General features: G+C 35.4%; 1 protein-coding gene across 3 annotated transcripts in view; it reads right to left on the bottom strand.

Moving 5' to 3' along the window:
- Window positions 1-7523: 7523 nt before the first annotated feature.
- The window catches only part of LOC132796086 (uncharacterized), a 109724-nt gene continuing 97072 nt past the window's right edge, over window positions 7524-20175 (bottom strand). For 2 of the 3 annotated variants that reach the window (XM_060807133.1, XM_060807128.1), the window contains exons 4-6: window positions 18417-18552; window positions 10631-10896; window positions 7524-10561 (exon numbers count right to left, since the gene is read on the bottom strand). In XM_060807133.1, coding sequence (XP_060663116.1) covers window positions 9968-10561; window positions 10631-10896; window positions 18417-18552 — 996 coding nt within the window. In that variant the 3' untranslated portion in view covers window positions 7524-9967. The remainder of the gene's footprint in view (window positions 10562-10630; window positions 10897-18416; window positions 18553-20175) is intronic. The other variant, XM_060807141.1, reaches the window with a different exon arrangement.

The following is a 20175-nucleotide window of genomic DNA, read 5'->3' as shown; positions in this document are numbered from 1 at the left end:
AGCCGTTGTTTGCCCGTTGTTGAGTGCAGTGTGTGTAATGCACTTGACTGTCGGGCTTTAAGGGCAGGATTAAAGGCACATGTGTGTGTGTCCAGAGAGACAGAGAGCAAAGAAAATTGGTAAAAGGCGCTTATGCAAAACGATAAAACTCGAGTCGAGTTGAGTCGAGAGGAGTCAAGGAAGAGGCGACATATCCATATAAAAGCATGACAAGCCAGCACAAATCTAACCCCAAGGCAATAAAATCCATTTGAAATTGTTATTTTAAGCGAAAAGCGAAATCGCTGCAGCCAACAAGGTGCCGAGGGGGAAAAGGTTAAGGTAGCAAAAGGAAAGGAAAGGAAAGCGCAAAAACCGTAGACCAAATAAAGAAAAGTAGCCGAGTCATAAAAAATCAAATATCGGTTGAGTTTCCATTGCGTAGGCACAACAAATGGACAGCAGCCACTCAGGCTTTGGCCTACTCTAGGTTCGAGTTTGGGTTTGGGTTTGGGCTCGAAATCAAATGTAATGAACCATTCTGGTGCCTCAGATAAGAACAGCACAACAAAAAAAAAAAGATTTGCCAGAGAGTGTTTGACTTGTAACTGGCCCGACAAAAAACACACATACTCCACCTCTGATAAGTGTGTGTGTGTGTGTTTGTGTTCGAAAAGTGGGGTCATAAAAAATCAAGGTAACGAAATGCGTTTTACTGCCGTTTACTGATGAAATCAGCAAAAGATATGTGTGGCCTGGCCAGCCTGAAAATCTTTAGAAGCTAATAAAACTGGCAAACAATAATGAGACACACGCGCAAACAGACAGACAGACAGACAGCCCATGAAAAGGGATAACTGTGAAAAGGGATACACATATGCAAAAAACAAAAGTATCGAGATAATATGTAAATTGCGCGTTACACATTTGTTCTATGGAAAGAAATCTTTGCGAATATTTTATTAAGAAAGTTAAGCAGAAGAACATGTTCTCGCTACAACTTTGAAATATTCTGTGCTAAAATATTCCTCTACGCATTTCTCATTGAGACACTTATCAGTTTCCAAAAAATTGTTCCCAAATTATGAATTTTGTGTACTCAATTGATACCGAGCAGAGAGAAGACAAAATAGAAATGTTTTGCACTTTGTATTTAGTAATAATTTCAAAACCGAAGTCAACAGTCATAAAGTGAAAGCTCCACAATGAAGTCACGTCTACTTTTAATCATATTAATTCTGCTACTGGAAGGATGCATTATTATTGAGTCTGGAGTTGTGTGCCCTACACCAGTTCATAGGATTGACCTGAGTGTAGGTCTGGAGCCAAGTTACAAAAATTCAATGATATTTTGCAATAACTAAAACAAGCAAGCTAATCGGAATTTGAATAATCAATAAAATGAAATATATTCCCATTATCATCTAACGAAAAGTGTGCATTATTTATTAATTTGTGTCAGGAATTTGACTTGTGATATGTTTTTATTTTCAAAAGTAATTACCTTTAATGCCATATTAGTTTTTCAATCATTGAACTACAATGCTCGATGAATATATTAAATGTAAAAATATTAAGTTTTGTGTGATCCGTTACAAATACTTATTAAAATTCGGAAAGAAATACAACTTTAGAAAAGTTTAAAGTAGACAGTAAACCAATTTCCAATAATTGCTTCCGATTGTTTTCTTTTCATTTAGTGAACTTTAAACTACTAGGTGCTCAAATACTAAAATTGAGCTTTGTTTTTTATTAGACTCTTATCAGTTGACGCAAGATCTTTGCTTTAAATATTGTATACGAAATTCGGAGCTTAGAGATGTGCTCTCTCGCAATATGTAAAATATCTCTGTAGTGAGTGCAAACAATTTGAAATTCTCATTCGTCAGTGCGAAAACGTAAGCTCGACGATGAAGTCACGCCTAGTTTCTGTCATATTTATTCTCATTATGCAAGCCTGCATTATGTTCGAGCATATTTCGTCAGAGGGGAGTGTGATCATATTGAATGATTGTAAAAACTGTGACGTTCTCACACCAATTAGTAACGATACAAAGATGAGAGTTATCTTTCGTAATAACGAACCGTAACAACGAACCGTAAAAAACAGATTGTATAATTTGTTTATTAATAAACTAAAATATTGAATATTACATATCCGCAGATAAAAAATGTGTTATTTCTAAATTTATCAAAATCAAGGTAACGAAATGCGTTTTACTGTTGTTTACTGATGAAATCAGCAAAAGATATGTGTGGCCTGGCCAGCCTGAAAATCTTTAGAAGCTAATAAAACTGGCAAACAATAATTAGACACACGCGCAAACAGACAGACAGACATGAAAAGGGATACACAAAAACCAAAAAAGAAGATATCGAGATAATATGTAAATTGTGCGTTACACATTTGTTCTGTGGAAAGAAATCTTTGCGAATATTTTATTAAGAAAGTTAAGCAGAAAAATATGTTCTCGCGAGAACTATGAAATATTCTGTGCTTAAATATTCCTCTACGCGTTTCTTATTGAGACGCTTATCAGTTTTCAAAAATTGTTCTCAAATTTTGAATCTTGTTTAATCAGCTTGACACCCAGCCAACAGTCTTAAATCGAACGCTGAAGCAAAATGAAGTTACGTCTAGTTGTAATCATTTTAATTCTGATACTACAGGCCTGCATTGGCATTGGTCGGCCGACAGCAATTATTCCTCCAGATAAGAAAATGAAATTGAGAGCTGTATTTCAAAATAAGGGAGAGCAAAAACAAGTTAAACAGGGCCAAATTAAATAAAATACATATTGTATAATTTGTTTTCAATAAACTAAAATACAATATCTTCATAACCCGCAGATAAAAATTGTGTATTATTTATAAATTTGTGACAAGAATTTTGTTGGTACAAGCACATTGAAGCGTATTTCTTGTGAGCTTGAACTGTGAGTATCAGACAGAAGAAGAAGCCGAATACAAAAAGTATATTCTTTTAATCAGCATCATCAACCGGTTCGATTTAGTCATGTCTGTTTATTAGACGCTTATCAGTTGATGACTATATGTCATTATGTCATAGAATTTGCGTCTTACTTCCGCAACTTGAACTTTCTCGCATTTCAGTCTCGACAATCAATTTCGACACAGACTAAAATTTAAAGCAGAACGATTAAGTTATGTTCCATCTTGATCATATTTAAATTAAACTGCAATTAAAATCTCGAGGAGATGAAAAAAGTAAAAAACATCTACTCAGTCAAGTGGCAAGTACATTCGAGTGCAACTAATTGGCAAAATGCTGTAAAGTATCTTCAACTTATTGAAACTTGGTCTGAACTTATGGCATGCTTGTAGTGAAATGAAAGTGTTTCCCAAATAAAAAAAAAAGAGTGTAGCTATTGCATTTTTGTTGTTTACTTTCGCTTTGGAAACAATTTACTTCAGCTCGCTTCAGCTGCTGTTGCTGTTGCTACCTCTTCAAAGTTTTGTCATCGATTAGCTGTCAGTGCAAAAGGTCTTAACAATTTTCAACAACTGCAAGTCGAGTAGTTTTTTGGCAAATTCTGGACTGCAGCTCATTGACTTTTCCGCTCGACTTCACTGCAAGATACTGAAGATACTTCAACAGCAGGCGAGCTGATGCTTTAAGCTTGGACTTTAAGCTTGGAATGTGCCGTGACAGTTCACATCACGTAACTGCAATGACATGAAATCATTTCCATTTCCATTACCAGGCCTAAAATGCCTTTTAATGGCCAAACATGCGAGTTGCTCGCCTTGGCATTGCGACAACAACTCGACAGAGTTCGCAGCTCTTTCAATTCAATCCAATCGAGAGCAGAGTCCAGAGCAAAGCAGTTGAGGCACAGCAGACGACATTCTACCCAAAAAAGTGCTGTGCAAAAATCTATATAATTTATGGCAACAGCCAATGCCAAATTATGTGCCTGCAATTGCAGACGAGCTGTCTTTCTATCTATCTGTCTCTCTGTCTGTCTGCGTTTCTGTCTCCCCAGACAGAAATTGGCAGCCAGCATTTTATGAGCATTTTTATTTTGGCCACGCATTTTTTATTGCATTACACAACAAAATTATGATTGTATCTGCGAGTATTCTATATTTTCTTGCATTGTTTTCCCACCCACTTTGGTGCGCTGTTTATTTATGCTTTGTTCGAAATATTTGCTCAGGAGCGTAGCTGCTGAAGTCAAGCTTTGGGCGCTGAGCAACAAATATGTAAATAAGTAAGAAAGCTACGCTCGACTGTGAGAATCCTAGTACCCATTTTTAATACAATACAATGCGGTACTAATTATAATATATACCAAATTAACATACCACAAAGTACCAAAAATATACCAAAGGTTATATTTGGTATATTAATATAGTACTACATTTAAAATATACCATATACCAATCCGTTATTGTTTTTAAAAATATACCAAATTAATATACCACAAAATACTAAAATTATGACAAAGGTTATATTTGGTATATTAATATAGTACTACATTTAAAATATACCATACACCAATCCGTTATTGTTTTTTTTTTAAATATACAAAATTAATATACCGCAAACTACTAAAAATGTACCAAAGGTTATATTTGGTATATTATAATATTACTACATTCAAAATATAGCATATACCAATCCGGTATTAGTTTTAAAATATACCAAAATAATATACCACAAAATACTAAAAACATACAAAATGCTAAATTTCGGATATTGATAGAGTATTACATTAAAAATACCACTTCACATTCTCTCGCCTATTCTAACAACTCTCTCTTAATGTTAGTTATGATCTCTGTGTTAGCTTCTCAACTCTGTACTTCCGAATAAGTAATTTTGAGAAACGCGGTCAGTCTTGATCGATAAGCATTATAAAACGAACGCTTGAATTTCGAACACGTGTTAGTTATTCAATCATTTGCACAAAGTTGTAACACCCATGTTTCTTAGATTTATAAAGATAACTTTCAGTCACAGTTCGATTAATTATTGACTGCATTCTTGGGCGCCTTTTAGCCCGCAATCCGTGTGCCAGAGAAATTAAGGCAAATAGATATAGACAAAAAATAAATAAACAAACACAATGAAATTACGTGACGCTGACAAGGACTATGACAATGGCAATGACAATGGTGTTGGCAATGGTGTTGGCGTTGTCGATGGTGTTGTCGATGGTGTTGGCAATGGCAACCAGCACAGATATTTACAAGCAAGAGGAGCACGTAATTTGCCAATGGGGTGTGGCCAATGGACAGCAACAGACACTTTTATTGCAAATCATTTCAAATGCTGCAAATGATAACAACAACAACAACAACAACAATACAAAACAAAAGAACGAAGCGAAACGAAACGAATTGAAACGACCTGCAAGCAAGCAAGCAGACATGACATTGTGTTGCATAGAAATTGAATGAAAGAAAGCCAAAGAAAGGGCTGAAAAGGGGGAGAAAGGGGAGAGCTTATGACAATGTCTGAGAGTGCAAACAAAAGGCAACTGGTTGCGGAAAAACTGCGTGACAATTGAGAATTGAGAACAGAGCGTTAAACCAAATGAACCAAGTGCAAGAATACATGAGAATGTGCTCATCTTAAAGTGAAGTGAAGCACTCGATTTAATTGTACAACGAGTCGATATCACAAATTGACAAGGGTCGGAAAGTTGATTGCCACTTGCCGCCTTAATGCGTAGTTCAACTTATCATTAAGGCAATCAAAACTTTACCTGTGCTGCCGTCTTATCTGTGCGAAATCAAACATGAAACTTTTAAGCTGCAGACAATTGAGCTTAATATGCAAAAGGCCAACTTACTATACGTATATATCTTCCATTTTTTTTCTTCTCTTACATGTGTAACGCTCTTACATATTCACTTCGACTGGGAGCTTAAGTGGAAAAGCGGAAATGAGGCAAACAATGTTGATAGTAGCAGAACGTCTGGCTAATAGCAGCTTAGGCTCAGGCTTAAGCTACATTTGTAGACAAGGTTTTTCCTTAACGAATTTACGCAAACACACACACACACATTGTTGTTGCTGTTGTTGTTGTAATTAAATGACAAATCTGATTTATGTGACATTTGATAGCCCAGCAAAATGGCCAAGATGCTTGACCAACAACATGGCTTTTCTTTGGGGGAGAGCTTTTCTTTTTTGTCATCCTCACCTGGCTGCCTGGAAGTCAGCTCATTTGTGGCGATAAATGTGCTGGCATCTTCCCACTCCTCTCTCTTATAATTTGTTTGGCTTTGTCATCTATTTATCAAATGTGCTTATTTTTGGCAGCTTATTAGCCCCGAAAGAAAATGCGGATAAGACGAACATAAATGCGACTTAGAGAATATTATAAGGAAACATTGTTGTGCTAGATACAAAGAGATTCAACTATTTACTTACCCAACTTCAAGTATGACTCGAACTTTTTATACCCGCTACCCATAGGGTAGAAGGGTATTATAACTTTGTGCCAGCAGGAAATGTATGTAAAAGGTAGAAGAAGGCATCTCCGACCCTATAAAGTATATATATTCTTGATCAGCATCAACAGCCGAGACGATCTAGCCATGTCCGTCTGTCTGTCTGTACGTCCGTCCGTCTGTCCGTCTGTCCGTATGAACACCTAGATCTCAGAGACTATAAGAGATAGAGCTATAATTTTTTTCGACAGCATTTGTTATGTTTGCACGCAGATCAAGTTTGTTTCAAATTTTTGCCACGCCCCCTTCCGCCCCCGAAAATCAAAAAAATCGAATAGCAAGCGTTATATTAAAGCTAGAGCTGCGAATAGTAGTTGTGAAAATTCCTGAAAATTTGATTGCGATCAGATAAAAATTGTGGAAGTTATTAAAGAAATACTTTTGTATGGGCAAAAGCGCCTACTTACTATTATGCCGTCTATGGTATATTTTGAATGTGGCACTATGTCGATATACCAAATTTTCCATTCAGTATATTTTTTAGTATTTTGTAGTATTTTCGGAATATTTTGAAAATAATACCGTAATATTTTGTTTTTATTAAAAATGGGTAGCGGGTATCTCACAGTCGAGCACACTCGACTGTAACTTTCTTACTTGTTTCTCTTACCTCCTTATCTTACTTTTTTGTGCCTTCTCTTTTTACTGCTAAACGTTTTGGGTTGTCCTTTTCTCATATTATTGCCACTGGACAGTCGTTGGAATGCAGTTGTCACGTTCGTGCCGCACATTTTCACGTATTTGAAATATTTTTCAAAAATTACCCAATTTTGTGCGTTGCCTCTTGAAGTAACAATTTCACTTGGTACATAAATTGGTCTTAAGAACATGAAAGCGAAAAGCCGCCAGTTGATTTTGAAACAAATATTATTTTTGTTTTTTATTAATTCGTCTTCAAGATGTTTTCATTCATAATTTCTGTTGTTGTTGTTTGTTTGATTTGTGTCTGTGTCAGATACTCGTATCGTACATAGAATTTATGCTTAAAGATATTTACAGAGTTTGTTTTGTTGTTGGCTTTAGCTGTTGTTAAATTCAAGTTAAATTACTTTATGGCATTTGTTTATTCTTTTTTTTTTTTTTTTTTTTTCTGTTCTGTATGCAGCTCATTATGTGTTTTCTTTTTTTGTTGTTTTTGTATTATCGTATATGCGAATGCATTTTTATCTTACGCTTTTTATACATCTAAAAATTGATTTTTAAATACACAAATAATTTACACTTACAATTAGCACACAGTTATTTCATTTGCTTTTTTTTTTACTCGATCGTTTAGCTCGACCTAAATTGGATTCTATTATTTTATGTGTGTTTCTGTATCGTTAATATTTTGTTATTGTTAATTGTAGTTTATAGCGTTCGACATTAAGTGAGACTTAAAAACAGTTTTACAGTTGACAACACATGTATTTTTTTGTTATTAAACTTTTTTGTATATGTATTATATAAATCACTCACACTCACACTCATTCATTCATTCACTTATACCCTTGAAAACGTTGTGGAATTTACATTTACTTAGCTTAAATGGAAGTTGCATTTTATCAAATCAAAAAAGCAAGGGTGTTTGGTCTTCGGCAAGCCGAAGGAATTTATAGATTTCGCTTATCATTAAAATTGGCGCATTACTTTCTTAATACTAATTTAGTTAGCATTAAATCGAAATATTTACACATAAAATGCGTATGCATGACAAATATTATATTTATAATTAAAATGCGCTCAATCAGCAATCGGAAATCAAAATAGAAACATGCATCGGAAAAAAAATGAATCTGTAGTTTGTATGTACAATTGATATTGTGCATGGAAATTGCATTAATAATCGTTATTGTAATTGTAATTGTAATGGACAAAGCATTTTATGTGGCGCTGCTCTCGGGCTATTTACATAATATGTTATATATATATATATAGATTTTCATTGTGTGTGTGTTTTTGAATTAATTTCAACTCTTCATTAAGGCTTAATCACAATCATTTCGCTATTGTTTTGGTTTTTCATTATCGATTTCCTTTTTTTTTGTTTGACTTTTGCTATTGTTTCTCTAAAATTGGCTAACTAAACTGTTAACATTTCAACAATTTGTCAATTGATAGCGCTTTTTTCATTTTCTCATTTTTTGTTAATGGATGACATCGAAAATAACATGGAATGTTATTAGTAGTTAAACTCTTTCCACTTTCCTTTGTTTAGTTTTTAAATCTATAAGAACAAATAAACAAATACGGACAGAGAACGGATTGAACATCGGTATTACTTAATTAGTAAATAGTTCCATTAAAATGCTTCGTATATCGATTAGTATTCGTATTCGTATTCGCATTCATTATACGTAATTGAGTTCACACATACATGTACATAAAATTTTTGGCAATTTATAAATTTACGATATGTTTTTGTTAGTTTTAAGACTTTTCAACAGTCACCAGCTTTAAGATGCTACATTTGATTAGATTTCATTCAAGTTTCATCATTATCATTTTGTGTTTTTGTTTTTTTTAATATAAATCGTGTGCTTGCTTCTCTCCCATATTCATGATTACTATTTTTTTTAAGTATTTTACTCTTAATATTATGGTAAATAAATCAAATATCGAGAGATTTTACATTTTACATTTTCGAAAACGAATTTATAGTCTAAATAATTAATGCGAAATGTGCTGTGAATCAATAATGAATATTACATTATACAATAAAATGTGTTTTTCTTTTTTCATTCACTCGTTACTCGTATTTAATATTCCATTGAAATGTCTATGCTTAATATTTAATATTATTATTATTTAGCTAGAGAATGCTTACAATTACTTTTCTAGATTTTAATAAATATATATATATTTTTACGTGTGTGTGTTATTCTTTAAACTCTTTTCTTTTTTGTTTAATTTGCAATGCACTACATTGAAATTGTTTGATTTTTGTGTTGAGCTTCATCTTTTGTTATTCAGTTATTCAGATTTAATTTCATATTTGCATTGTTTTGCTTTTGTTTTTGTTTTACATTTTAGTTAGTGCAGCGCCGCTAAATACTTATAAATTAATAACATACAATACATACATTAAGTATTAACTATTTACAGTTTTCTTCTTTTAATACGCTTAACAATTTTGTTTTTCATTCATTTTTTTTGTGTTTTGTTTTTGTGGCAGCTAAAAACAGTTTTATTTTTTTTTGGTTGCGATTCGCTTTTGTTTTTAAATGTAATTAATTATATGCATATCATTACGTTTTTTGTTTATACAAATTAAATTCAAGAAAGCTTTTGTTAACGACATAAATAAATTATCGGTTTCTCTTCAATTTTCAATTTATATTTTTGTGTTTTTGATTTTTTTTTTGATTTGCCAATTCTCGTTTTTTTTTGCAATCTTTTTTCTGTTTTTTTTTGCGAAGCGAAGACGGAAAATTCAGTGGAAATTTGTGTGTGTGTGTGTGTGGGCGGGGCTGAGAAATGCATGGGCGGGCATGAGCAGAGAGTCGAGGCTGACTTAATGCAGCTACCGCGCAGACAACACAACTTGTTGCTGCCTCGCCACATTGAGCAACGAGCATCGAACGAATCGCTTCAACTTTTGCCGAGCTGCGCTGAGCAGTTCAACAACGATAACGGTAACGATAACAACTGGCTTCCCTTTCTTATCTAGAGTTTGTTTCTGTTTCTCCTCAACCTTAACATGAACTTTATTATTATCGTTCGATCGAGATCGATCGCGTATCGATCTGGCCTTGCTGCTGTGCCGTGTCGCTGGCCAACTTGATGTGCTTGAGGTGGTGCAACAACAACAAGCTGAGGTGACTGAGGTGACGCCAGCCAAGGTGGCAGCGGTGGCCAGCGCTAGCAACAGCAGCGCACTCGGTGCACGGGCCATTTCCGTATTGCTGGCTGCATTTGAAGGTTGAAGGAAAAGCGATAAGAATTGTGTTACAAATAATTCCCGGTATGACATACCTTGCACCGGATCGGCGCGCGAATTGCTCGCAAAGGCGCTGTCACTTTCGCGCGACTCGAGGACCGGCGCTTTCTGTGGTCGATCGCCTTCGACGGACTCCTCGTTGCTCCGCCAGTAGAACGTCGACAACGAGGCCACACACTGCAACGATTCGAGGGGAAATTTCATTAGTCATGAAATACATTTTAAATAATATAGTCTCTCTCTCACCTTTAACTTCATGTCACCGTTGCGAAAATGCTGTTGCTCCACCCGAAATTGCAGTCCCAACACCGAGGTCTCGAGTCCCTCGCGTCCCGAGACGATGGTGTCGTATTTGCGTAGCTTTTGCGGCTCAGCCGGTTCGCTATTGATGAACCACGACAGATTGACAGCGGGCTTCGAGCGTCCGGCTGTGCAGTTGATGCGCACCCAGTCGCCAATCTGGTAACGCGGACGTCCTCCGCTTATTTTCGGTGGTCCCTGATCCGGTAGGGCTGAAAGAATGAAAATAAAAGCAAAATGCAGCAAGCATATGCAGTTGGTTAGTGTTTGGCTAACGAATTCAAGCTGTGTGTGCGCAAAATGTAATTTACAGCCGACAGCTCAGCTCTCAGCTAAACGGATGGATGCCTGACTATCTGACTGTCTGACTGTCTCTCTGTCTGACCAACGGATTCTAGTGCCAAGCTCGCGTATAAACTGGCCGTAATAAACCAAAAACCAAAAACCAACACCAACATCAACACCAACAACAAGTCGCCGGCGCCCAGCCGGAAATTCAATAAAAGTTCCAGCCGCTGATGCACTGACAGACTGCTGATAAAATTGCACAAAAAATATACAAAGAAAGGAAACAAATAATGAAAAAAAAAAAAACATAACAAGAAAAATACAAATAAAATTGCAATGATGAGGAAATCGACTCTTGAGAAAGCAACGAGCATATTAATACACTCACAGAGAGAAAGATAAATGAAAAAGAGTAGCTAAAATAACTTTATATATGTAAATGTTAGCTGAGTATAAATGTTTACCGATATTTTGTAACTAAAATTTTCCTGTTAAAGTTGAGAAGTGAGTTCCTCAAGTTGTTTTGTTTTGTTTTGTTTTGTGTGTTTCATAATATAAAGTCAAATTTTTCAAGTTGTATTTTATTTTAAATTTAGACTACCTATAACTTTGTGGAACTTTGGAAATTCATGTAACAGGCCAACTTACTTACTTTTTGTCGTGGCTTTCTACAACAACGTTTTAAATATTGATTTGCCAAAATGCCAGTTAAAATTATAATCTGACCAAGGTTTTAAGCGAACTTTTTCACCAAACGCAACACAAACTCCGTTGGTTGTTGGAATTCAATAATTCGACTATTTTACACTTTCAAAAACTTAGTGTCTCTGTAAAGCAGAGTCAACACATGGATCAGAGCGCAACAGTTGACAGAAAACTATGGTATGGGAGCTAATGTGTTATTATCAACAGCAAGTAACTTAAGTACACATGACTTAAGAGAGAGAGAGAGAGAGGGAGAGAGAGAGAGAATAATTTTATACTAATGAACTCTATAAGCAAGAGACTCTAACAGATTTCAGAGGGAAATTTAAATAAAATCTGAAAAAGTCAGAGAGACAATTGGTGATTGAATAAACGAAAATAATAATGTGACACACGTCTTGCGATCACTGTGACCGCATAAACGGAGATGATAATGCAACGGATGTCTCGTGATCTCAGGTCAAGGCAATCGAATGTTTTAGATTGCTTTTCTTTTTTTTTTTTCACGGATGTGAATAATTGTCACAAAATTTCGCACATTTGCATTACTTTCAAAAAGGAAAGTTTCTCTATATATCATTTGTCACTGATGATGGGTAATTTGCAAAGAGTTAAACCTATAAGTTTAATAATTATCACTGAAAGAAATATGACTAAGAAACGTATAAATAATTCCAAACGTTTTGAATTTTTGAAGTTTGCATGAAGATACAATTTTATTACTTAACCCCTTTTATTCGAAAAAATATTTCTGGCTCTAACATTTTTGTCACACGGTGTTAAACTTCCATGTTGGAAAAGGACATCACTTCGTACGCATTTGCATCCCTGTTTCTTGTTCGTTTTAAATAGGCTTTCTGTCATTTCGCAATTAAGAACGCCCGCAATGCAGATTTCCAGGATCAGAAGAAATATGATTGAAACTTGAAGTAACTTCATTGTCGAACGTTTGTTCGTAGACTGTTGGTTGGGCGGTTGGTAAATTGCTTTTAATATATTACTGAGTGCAATATTTCGCAAACTGCAAGAGATGGCATTGCTTTGCTTTGCTCTGAGTGTCGTCAAATGAAATTTCGAAAATGAAGACTGATAAGCGACAAATAGAATAGGGAAATATTTGGGCACTGAACACACTCAGAGAATGATTGCTATAAAACAAATGTTGATGAAACATCTGCATACAACCTCGATACTTTTTTAAATAAATTGGAAATGTCACAAAATTTCACACATTCGTATTGCTTTGAAGTAGGAAAGTTACTCTATAACTTATTTGTCTCTGATGATGCGTAATTTTCAATGAGTTAAACCTATAAGTTTGCGAATTATCACTGAAGGAAATTTGACATAGAAACTTATAAATAATTCAAAGCGTTTTTGAAAAGATGCAAAAAGCTTTAATTTTATTATTTAAGAACTTTTTATAATTACCTTTTCCATATTTAATTTATACTTATCGTTATAAAATTTATATATGTTTATAATTTTACATTTTTGGTTACACGGTGGTAATGAATTACGTCGAAATCTGATTATGGAACTTTCCGGGATGCTTATTTCAGGAATTAGTTCGTTGTCCGATTCTACAATAATAATCTTCCTTCTTTAGTGTCATTTCCTTTAAGTCCCTGATCGAGACTTAGATTGTGCGCAATGCAGATTTTCAGGATCAGAATAAATATGATTGAAACTTGGAGTAACTTCATTGTCGAGCGTTTGTTTTAAGACTGTCGGCTGGGCGACGAAATTGCTTCCAAATTATTTGTAAGTGCGATATTTCACAAAATTTGAGAAGTTGTTTAGCACTGCTTTGAGTGCCGTAAAATTGAGTAAATGAAATTTGGAGAATAAAGACTGATAACCGACAAACAGAGAGAGAAACGCCTTCGGAAATATTTGGGCACAGAACATATTCATGAAGTACTCCCAGAGAAATGTTTGTCACAAAACAAATGTCTTACGAAATATTCGCGTATAATTTCTATGGTTTTTTTTGCATATATGTCTCTTCCTCTCTCTCTCTCTCTTCACAAGCATTTTGTTCGGACACAACACAATGGAAAGATGTAGTTCTAAAATCAAGAATCTTTTCAAGTTATTTGTTTTGTAAGCTTAGCCTACCTACATATAGGGTAGAAGAATATTATAACTTTGTGGAACATTGGAAATTAATGTAATAGGCCAAAAACGCCAAATAGGGTCAAGTTGCTTTGGCTGACAAACTGGTAAATTTTAAACGGTATAGTATACAAGAACTTACAGCCTTCGGTATATTGTATTATTTCTATGATATATTTTGAACGTAATTTACCAAATATAGCCTGCAGTATATTAATATGGTATACTTTTAGGATATGATTCTATTTTATTTCATTCTTTTTGTAATATCAGTCACGTTAAATCGACAAAAATCTTTTGTTGCTATTCTGATAAAGTATTCTATTAATAATTATTATTAAAGCTATGCTTTTTGATTGAGAAAAAGTAAACAATAGACCTGTTCATAAATGGAAACATTATTATGATTAATTTCAATTCTTTTTTTCCTACCAATATTTGCTGCATGTATTTTTTCAGACTGACTTTAACGAAGAACTAAAATTTTGTTGTATCTTGCTTCTTTCTTTGAAATCTTAATACAATTCATGCTCATAACTAAAAGTTCAAATATTTTAATGCAAGTGCCAAAATGCCATAAATTCACAACAATTCTAACACATTTGCTAATGTGGAAATGCTCCAAAGTTTGTCCATCGATCATATCAAAGAGAGAGAGAGAGAGAGAGAGAGAGAGAGAGCTGATCTTTATACTTCCTGTGTGTTTCATGACAAAGTTCTAATACCCGCCCGAAGACTATAAATCGTTGTTTGCTGAGCAGCAAAACTATGCGAACGGAAACGGAAATGGGATTTTTCTCTGCTCTGTTTTTGTTGTACGTTAGCTGCCTGTGGGCGCAGAGTGCTGAGCACTCAGAGAGACTGAGAGAGCACTGAGAGCCACTGTGTGGCATATGCGACGAGCAGCGGCAGTTTGTTGTTGAAGCTTTTAAAAACTTTGATTGAAAGCCAAACAGGCAGCGTACACAATATGAGCAGCAAAAAGTCAAAAAACCAAAAAAACAAAGCACAACAAAAGCGCGTTAGAACAAAGCCGAAGACAAAGCACAACATGTGAGTGAGACAGCAAATGGCTGTAAGTGAGGGAGAGGAAGAGGGTGCTAAAGAGAGGGAGGGAGGGGGGCATGCCAACGCCCACGCAAAAGTTTATAATTGAACAAACGAAATGTCAACGCCAGCTCAAAGCGTTCCGGTTGCCTGGCCCACGTGTGAGACGTTGTCCGTGGCAATAAGCATCGCATCCTGTGCCGGATAGAAGATGAAGTCCTTCGCCTCCCTTTACCACCCTCTACATCCCCCACTTAGCTGAGTTCCTTTCGTAGTAGTTCCATTCCTCTGTCCACTTAAAGCAGCTGCAAAATTTTGTTTTGTTTGCATTTCGAGTTTGTCGCAGCGTCTTCAAAATAATGTTGTTGTTGCTGTTGCTGTGCCCTCAGGAAATTGTTGAACAAGACAGACAGTTGCAAAATTGAGTTAGATGCTAAGCTTTGGCAGGTTAAGGATACACACAGAAACCAGCACCCACCATACATTTAGTTTAGTACAAAACGGAGACGATGCCAGGACGAACGCTTAGGGGGACAGTTGTGAGTTGAGTCGAGTTCAGTTGAGTTCAGTTGAGTTTGCCTAAGCTTATTATAAACATGAAATCAAATGAAGCCTGTCAAATGCAGTTAAACAGTTGAGCAGCCAAATGAGCGATTCAATTGCCCAGATCAAATGGACTGAATTAACCTGAACGACACTCTCAAAACGTTGCCCAAATGAAAAACAAAGGCCACACGTTTTGTTCTATGCAAATGAAGCTATTTAAAAATCACTGACTCAAAAAGGTAGTTTCAATTATCACAAGATGATGCCATGAAATTTATAGAATAAAACTGACGCACACAGTTTGTTATTTCAAAGAGCTGTATATCAATATGTTCTTCAACTTAAAATGGGTTTTTGGACAGGCTTACTTTTTATCCAGCTTTCAACAACAATGTTTTTAATATCAATTTACTTCTGTAAATGTAAACACATATTTCAATTATAATCTGACCAAGTTTTTAAGCGAACTCGGCACAAATTCAGTTGGTTGTTGGAATTCAATAATTCGACTTCTTACACTTTCAAAAGTGTGTCAGAAAAACGGAGTCGTCTCATGGGTCATAGCTCATCAGTCGATGGAAAAATATGGTATGGGAGCTATAGTATTATTATCAACAGGAAGTAACTATAAAAATGTGCTTAAGAGAGAAAACAAGAGAGAACTCTATAGGCAAGAGACTCTAACAGATTACGGAGAGAAATATAAATAGAATCTGTAAAAGGCAGACAGACAATTGATGATTGAATAAACGAAAATGATAATATGACACACGTCTTGCGATCACTGTGAACACATGACCGAAAATGATAATCTGACCGAAAATGATAATCAGGTCAAGGCAATCGAGTATTTTAAATTGTGTTTTTTTTTGTCACAGATTTAAAATAGAATTGCCACCAAATTTTGAAGAAGGAAAGTTACTCTGCAACTTACTTGCCACTGATGATGATTCAAAGAGTTAAACCTAAAGGTTTTCGAATTATCACTGAAAGAAATACGGCTCAGAAACATACAAATAATTCAATGCGTTTGCGAGAAGTTTGCATGAAGATATAATTTTATTATTTAAGACCTTTTTATAATTGCCTTATCAATATTTTTCTCATTTTTACGATAAATCTGAGAAATCCGACGGCTTCTAGGAGTACAGTCCCGGCGACACGGGTTTAGACCACCTCCAAAGAACCCGACCTTGCTTCGAAAGCAAGGGGGACACTCGTCATCTTCCGGGATGTTTATTCCAGGAATGCGTTTGCTGTCCGATTCTAATTTAGTGTCATTTCCTTCAAGTCCCTGATCGAGATTGAGATTGCGCGCAATGCAGATTTTCAGGATCAGAAGAAATATGATTGAAACTTGAACTAACTTCATTGTCGAGCGTTTGTTTTAAGACTGTTGGTTGGGCGGTTGGTAAATTGCTTTTAATATATTACTGAGTGCGATATTTCGCAAACTGCAAGAGATGGCTTTGCTTTGCTCTGAGAGCCAGTAAAAGAAATTTCGAAAATGCAGACTGATAAGCGACAAATAGAATATATAGGAAATATTTGGGCAATAAACACACTCAGAGAATGTTTGCCATAAAACAAATGTCTCACGAAACATTTGCATATAATCACGATACTTTTTTGAATCAAATAGAAATGCCACAAAATTTTGCACATTTGCGTTATTTTGAGGAAGGAAAGTTATTCTGCAACTTATTTTTCGCTGAGGATGCATAATTAATACATTTTCAAAGAGTTAATAATAAGTTTACGAATTTGCACTGAAAAAAAATCATTTAGAAACATCTAAATAATTCAAAGCGTTTTTGAAAAGTTTGCATGAAGATACAATTTTATTACTTATGAGCTTTTCATATTTAGGTTTTCCATATTTAGCTTAATCATTTCGCATTCGATTTCTGATTAGACACGGCATGTCACACCCAGTTAGAACAAGTGGATAATAAAAGTTTACGTTTGGTGCGTTAGTCGTACGATACTCGTACGAGTATTCGTCTCTGTTTACATTCTTTTCAGTGAAGGAAAGATCTTTGTGAGTCTTCGGGAAAATAAGCTTGCGCCCAATGCAGATTTTCAGGATCAGAAGAAATATGATTGAAACTTGGAGTAACTTCATTGTCGAGCATTTGTTTTAAGACTGTCGGCTGGGCGATGAAATTGCTTCAAAATTATTTCCGATATTTCACAAGATGCGAGAAGTGGCTTTGCTCTGCTCAGAGTGCCGTAAAATTGAGTAAATGAAATTTCGAGAATGAAGATTGATAAGCGGCAAATAGATAGACGAGTCTAGGGGAATTTTAGAGCACAGAACGTATTCATGAATTACTCTCAGAGAAGTGTTTGTCATAGAACAAATGTCACACAAAACATTAGCATTTAATTTCGATGCTTTTTTTAGCATTTATGTCTCTCTATCTCTCTTCACAAGTCTGATCGCTCAGACACAACACAATGAAAATCGAGATTTTGATTCTTAGTACTAAAAATTCTTGTCTAAAAAGTGCGTGAAGAGCATTAAACTTGTAATGTTAGAAAACACAACTAGAAGAAGAAGAAATTTATTGTTTCAATACCAACAAATCATATTAAAAGATAAAATATTGATTGATTTCCGAATTGTGTAAACTAAATCAAAAATTTCTGGTGTTATTTTGAGAATTTCTCACCTTTAGGTTCTTGATATTGGAAATTGGACTTTTTTTAGTATAGTTATCAGTGATAAAAGAGAAGGTGCCAAATTCCTTCACTTGAACTGCTTTGATATGAAAGTTGTTACAAACACTTCCACTATGAATTATATTCTTGAACTTATACTAACAAATGCAACTTCACACTTTAGTGCAGCCAAAACGCAATTCCCAATTTGTGAAGTGAACTTTCTGTGGCCTGCAATGAGCGCAGCTTCAATTTGTTATTTCTAATTAGAATTATAAGTTTTCGCTTCACTTGGCACACACAACTCGTACATAAGTATAAATAAAATATATTTAAGAAAGGAGCAAACATAAAGGATACTTACATACTACAACCATGTCGCCATGTTCGGTGACTGTTTGAAAGGATGGCGCCTCGCCGGATACTTCGCATCGGAAGCGGCCAGCCGATTGTAGATTGACGTTGTGGAGGTTAACAATCGCATCGCTCGAGTTGTGTAACTGCAATTAAAAATTGTTGAATGAGTTGAGTTCCAGAGCACGCGAAACGTGAATAACGCGAGAAAAGAAAAAACAACACAAAACACAGCAAAAGTGGCAAAAGTTGTAAGGCCAAAAAAAAAACAAGTAAGAAAGCTATATTCGAGTTTGCTCGACTGCGAGATACCCGCTACTTATTTTGAATAAAAGCAAAATATTACGGTATTATTTTCAAAATATACCAAATATACTGCAAAAATACTAAAAATATACCAAATGGTATATTTGTATCGATATAGTACCGCATTCAAAATATACCATAGACGACACAATATACCAGCTTGTCAGCCAAAGCAACTCAGACCCTAGTAAGTAGGCGTTTTTGCCCATACAAAAGTATTTATTTAATACCTTCCACAATTTTTATCCGATCGCAATCAAATTTTTAGGAATCACAACTACTATAGTTGTTATTGTATATACCAAAATATATAGCTCTAGCATTAAAATAACGCTTGCTATTCGATTTTTTTTTATTTGCGGGGGCGTAAGTGGGCGTGGCAAAAATTTGAAACAAATTTAATCTGCGTGCAAACATAACAAATGCTGTCGAAAAAAAATTATAGCTCTATCTCTTATAGTCTCTGAGATCTAGGTGTGCATATGGACAGACGGACAGACACACAGACGGACATGGCTATATCGTCTTGGCTGTTGACGCTGATCAAGAATACTTTATAGGGTCGGAGATGCCTACTTCTACCTGTTACATACATTTCCTGCCGCCTCAAAGTTATAATACCCTTCTACCCTGTGGGTAGCGGGTATAAAAAGAGTGCAGAAGAATGTTGTCGTCGATGTCCGTGTCGAAGGATCGTCCCAATACTTTGTTGTTGGTTGTCGGTGGCTGTTGTTACTGGCTGCTGTTGACTGTTGGCTGTTGGCAGTTTCAATAGCCCCCTCGACGACAGGCAGCAGGCCACTTTGGACGTTAATGTAACGTAATTGTTTTTTTGGCCAACGTTTTTCAAAATGCTTTTTCAATGTTTTCCTCTTACTTTTTCGTTTTTCGTTTTTTTTTTGCAGCTCTTAAAGTGCTGTTTCGCTGACCACTTTAAGGGTCACAGTGTTGTTGTTGTTGTTGTGGCTCAAAAGCAAATGTTAGGCAAATATTTCACTTGAACTTTAAGCCATTAAGCTGGCAGCGAACTGTTTGGTTGTTGGTTGTCCGTTTTGGCAGCGTCGAATGGGTTTTGTTTATCTGGCCAACGAAAAGTGCACTTTGTTATCTTTTATTGCGCATTTTTTTATCCGTTTGTGCTCATTGTGTTGCTGCTTTTGCTGCTTCTTCAGCTGCTGCTGTTGTTGTTTTAACCTAATTTATAGTTTACCTAGCACAAACACACACTAACACATCTGACCCTTAGGTAAAGCTCACGTCGAAGCAACCAACCAACAATTTCCAACTGCAATAAAACAAAACGAAATCCAAACAGAACCAGAACAGAACCCGAAAAAGTTGTTTCACCCAACAACAACAACAATAAAGACAACGATGTCAGTCACTTGAATCGATTATGCTAAAACAATATCCGATGCAATGCAGAGTTGAATGGATATAACCATTAGCATTGGCTGGCAGCC

This window comes from Drosophila nasuta, chromosome 2L (assembly GCF_023558535.2).
Source record: "Drosophila nasuta strain 15112-1781.00 chromosome 2L, ASM2355853v1, whole genome shotgun sequence".
Taxonomy (NCBI): domain Eukaryota; kingdom Metazoa; phylum Arthropoda; class Insecta; order Diptera; family Drosophilidae; genus Drosophila; species Drosophila nasuta.
Note: the sequence above shows the minus strand (reverse complement) of the source record. Positions and strands in the feature narration are given on the sequence as shown.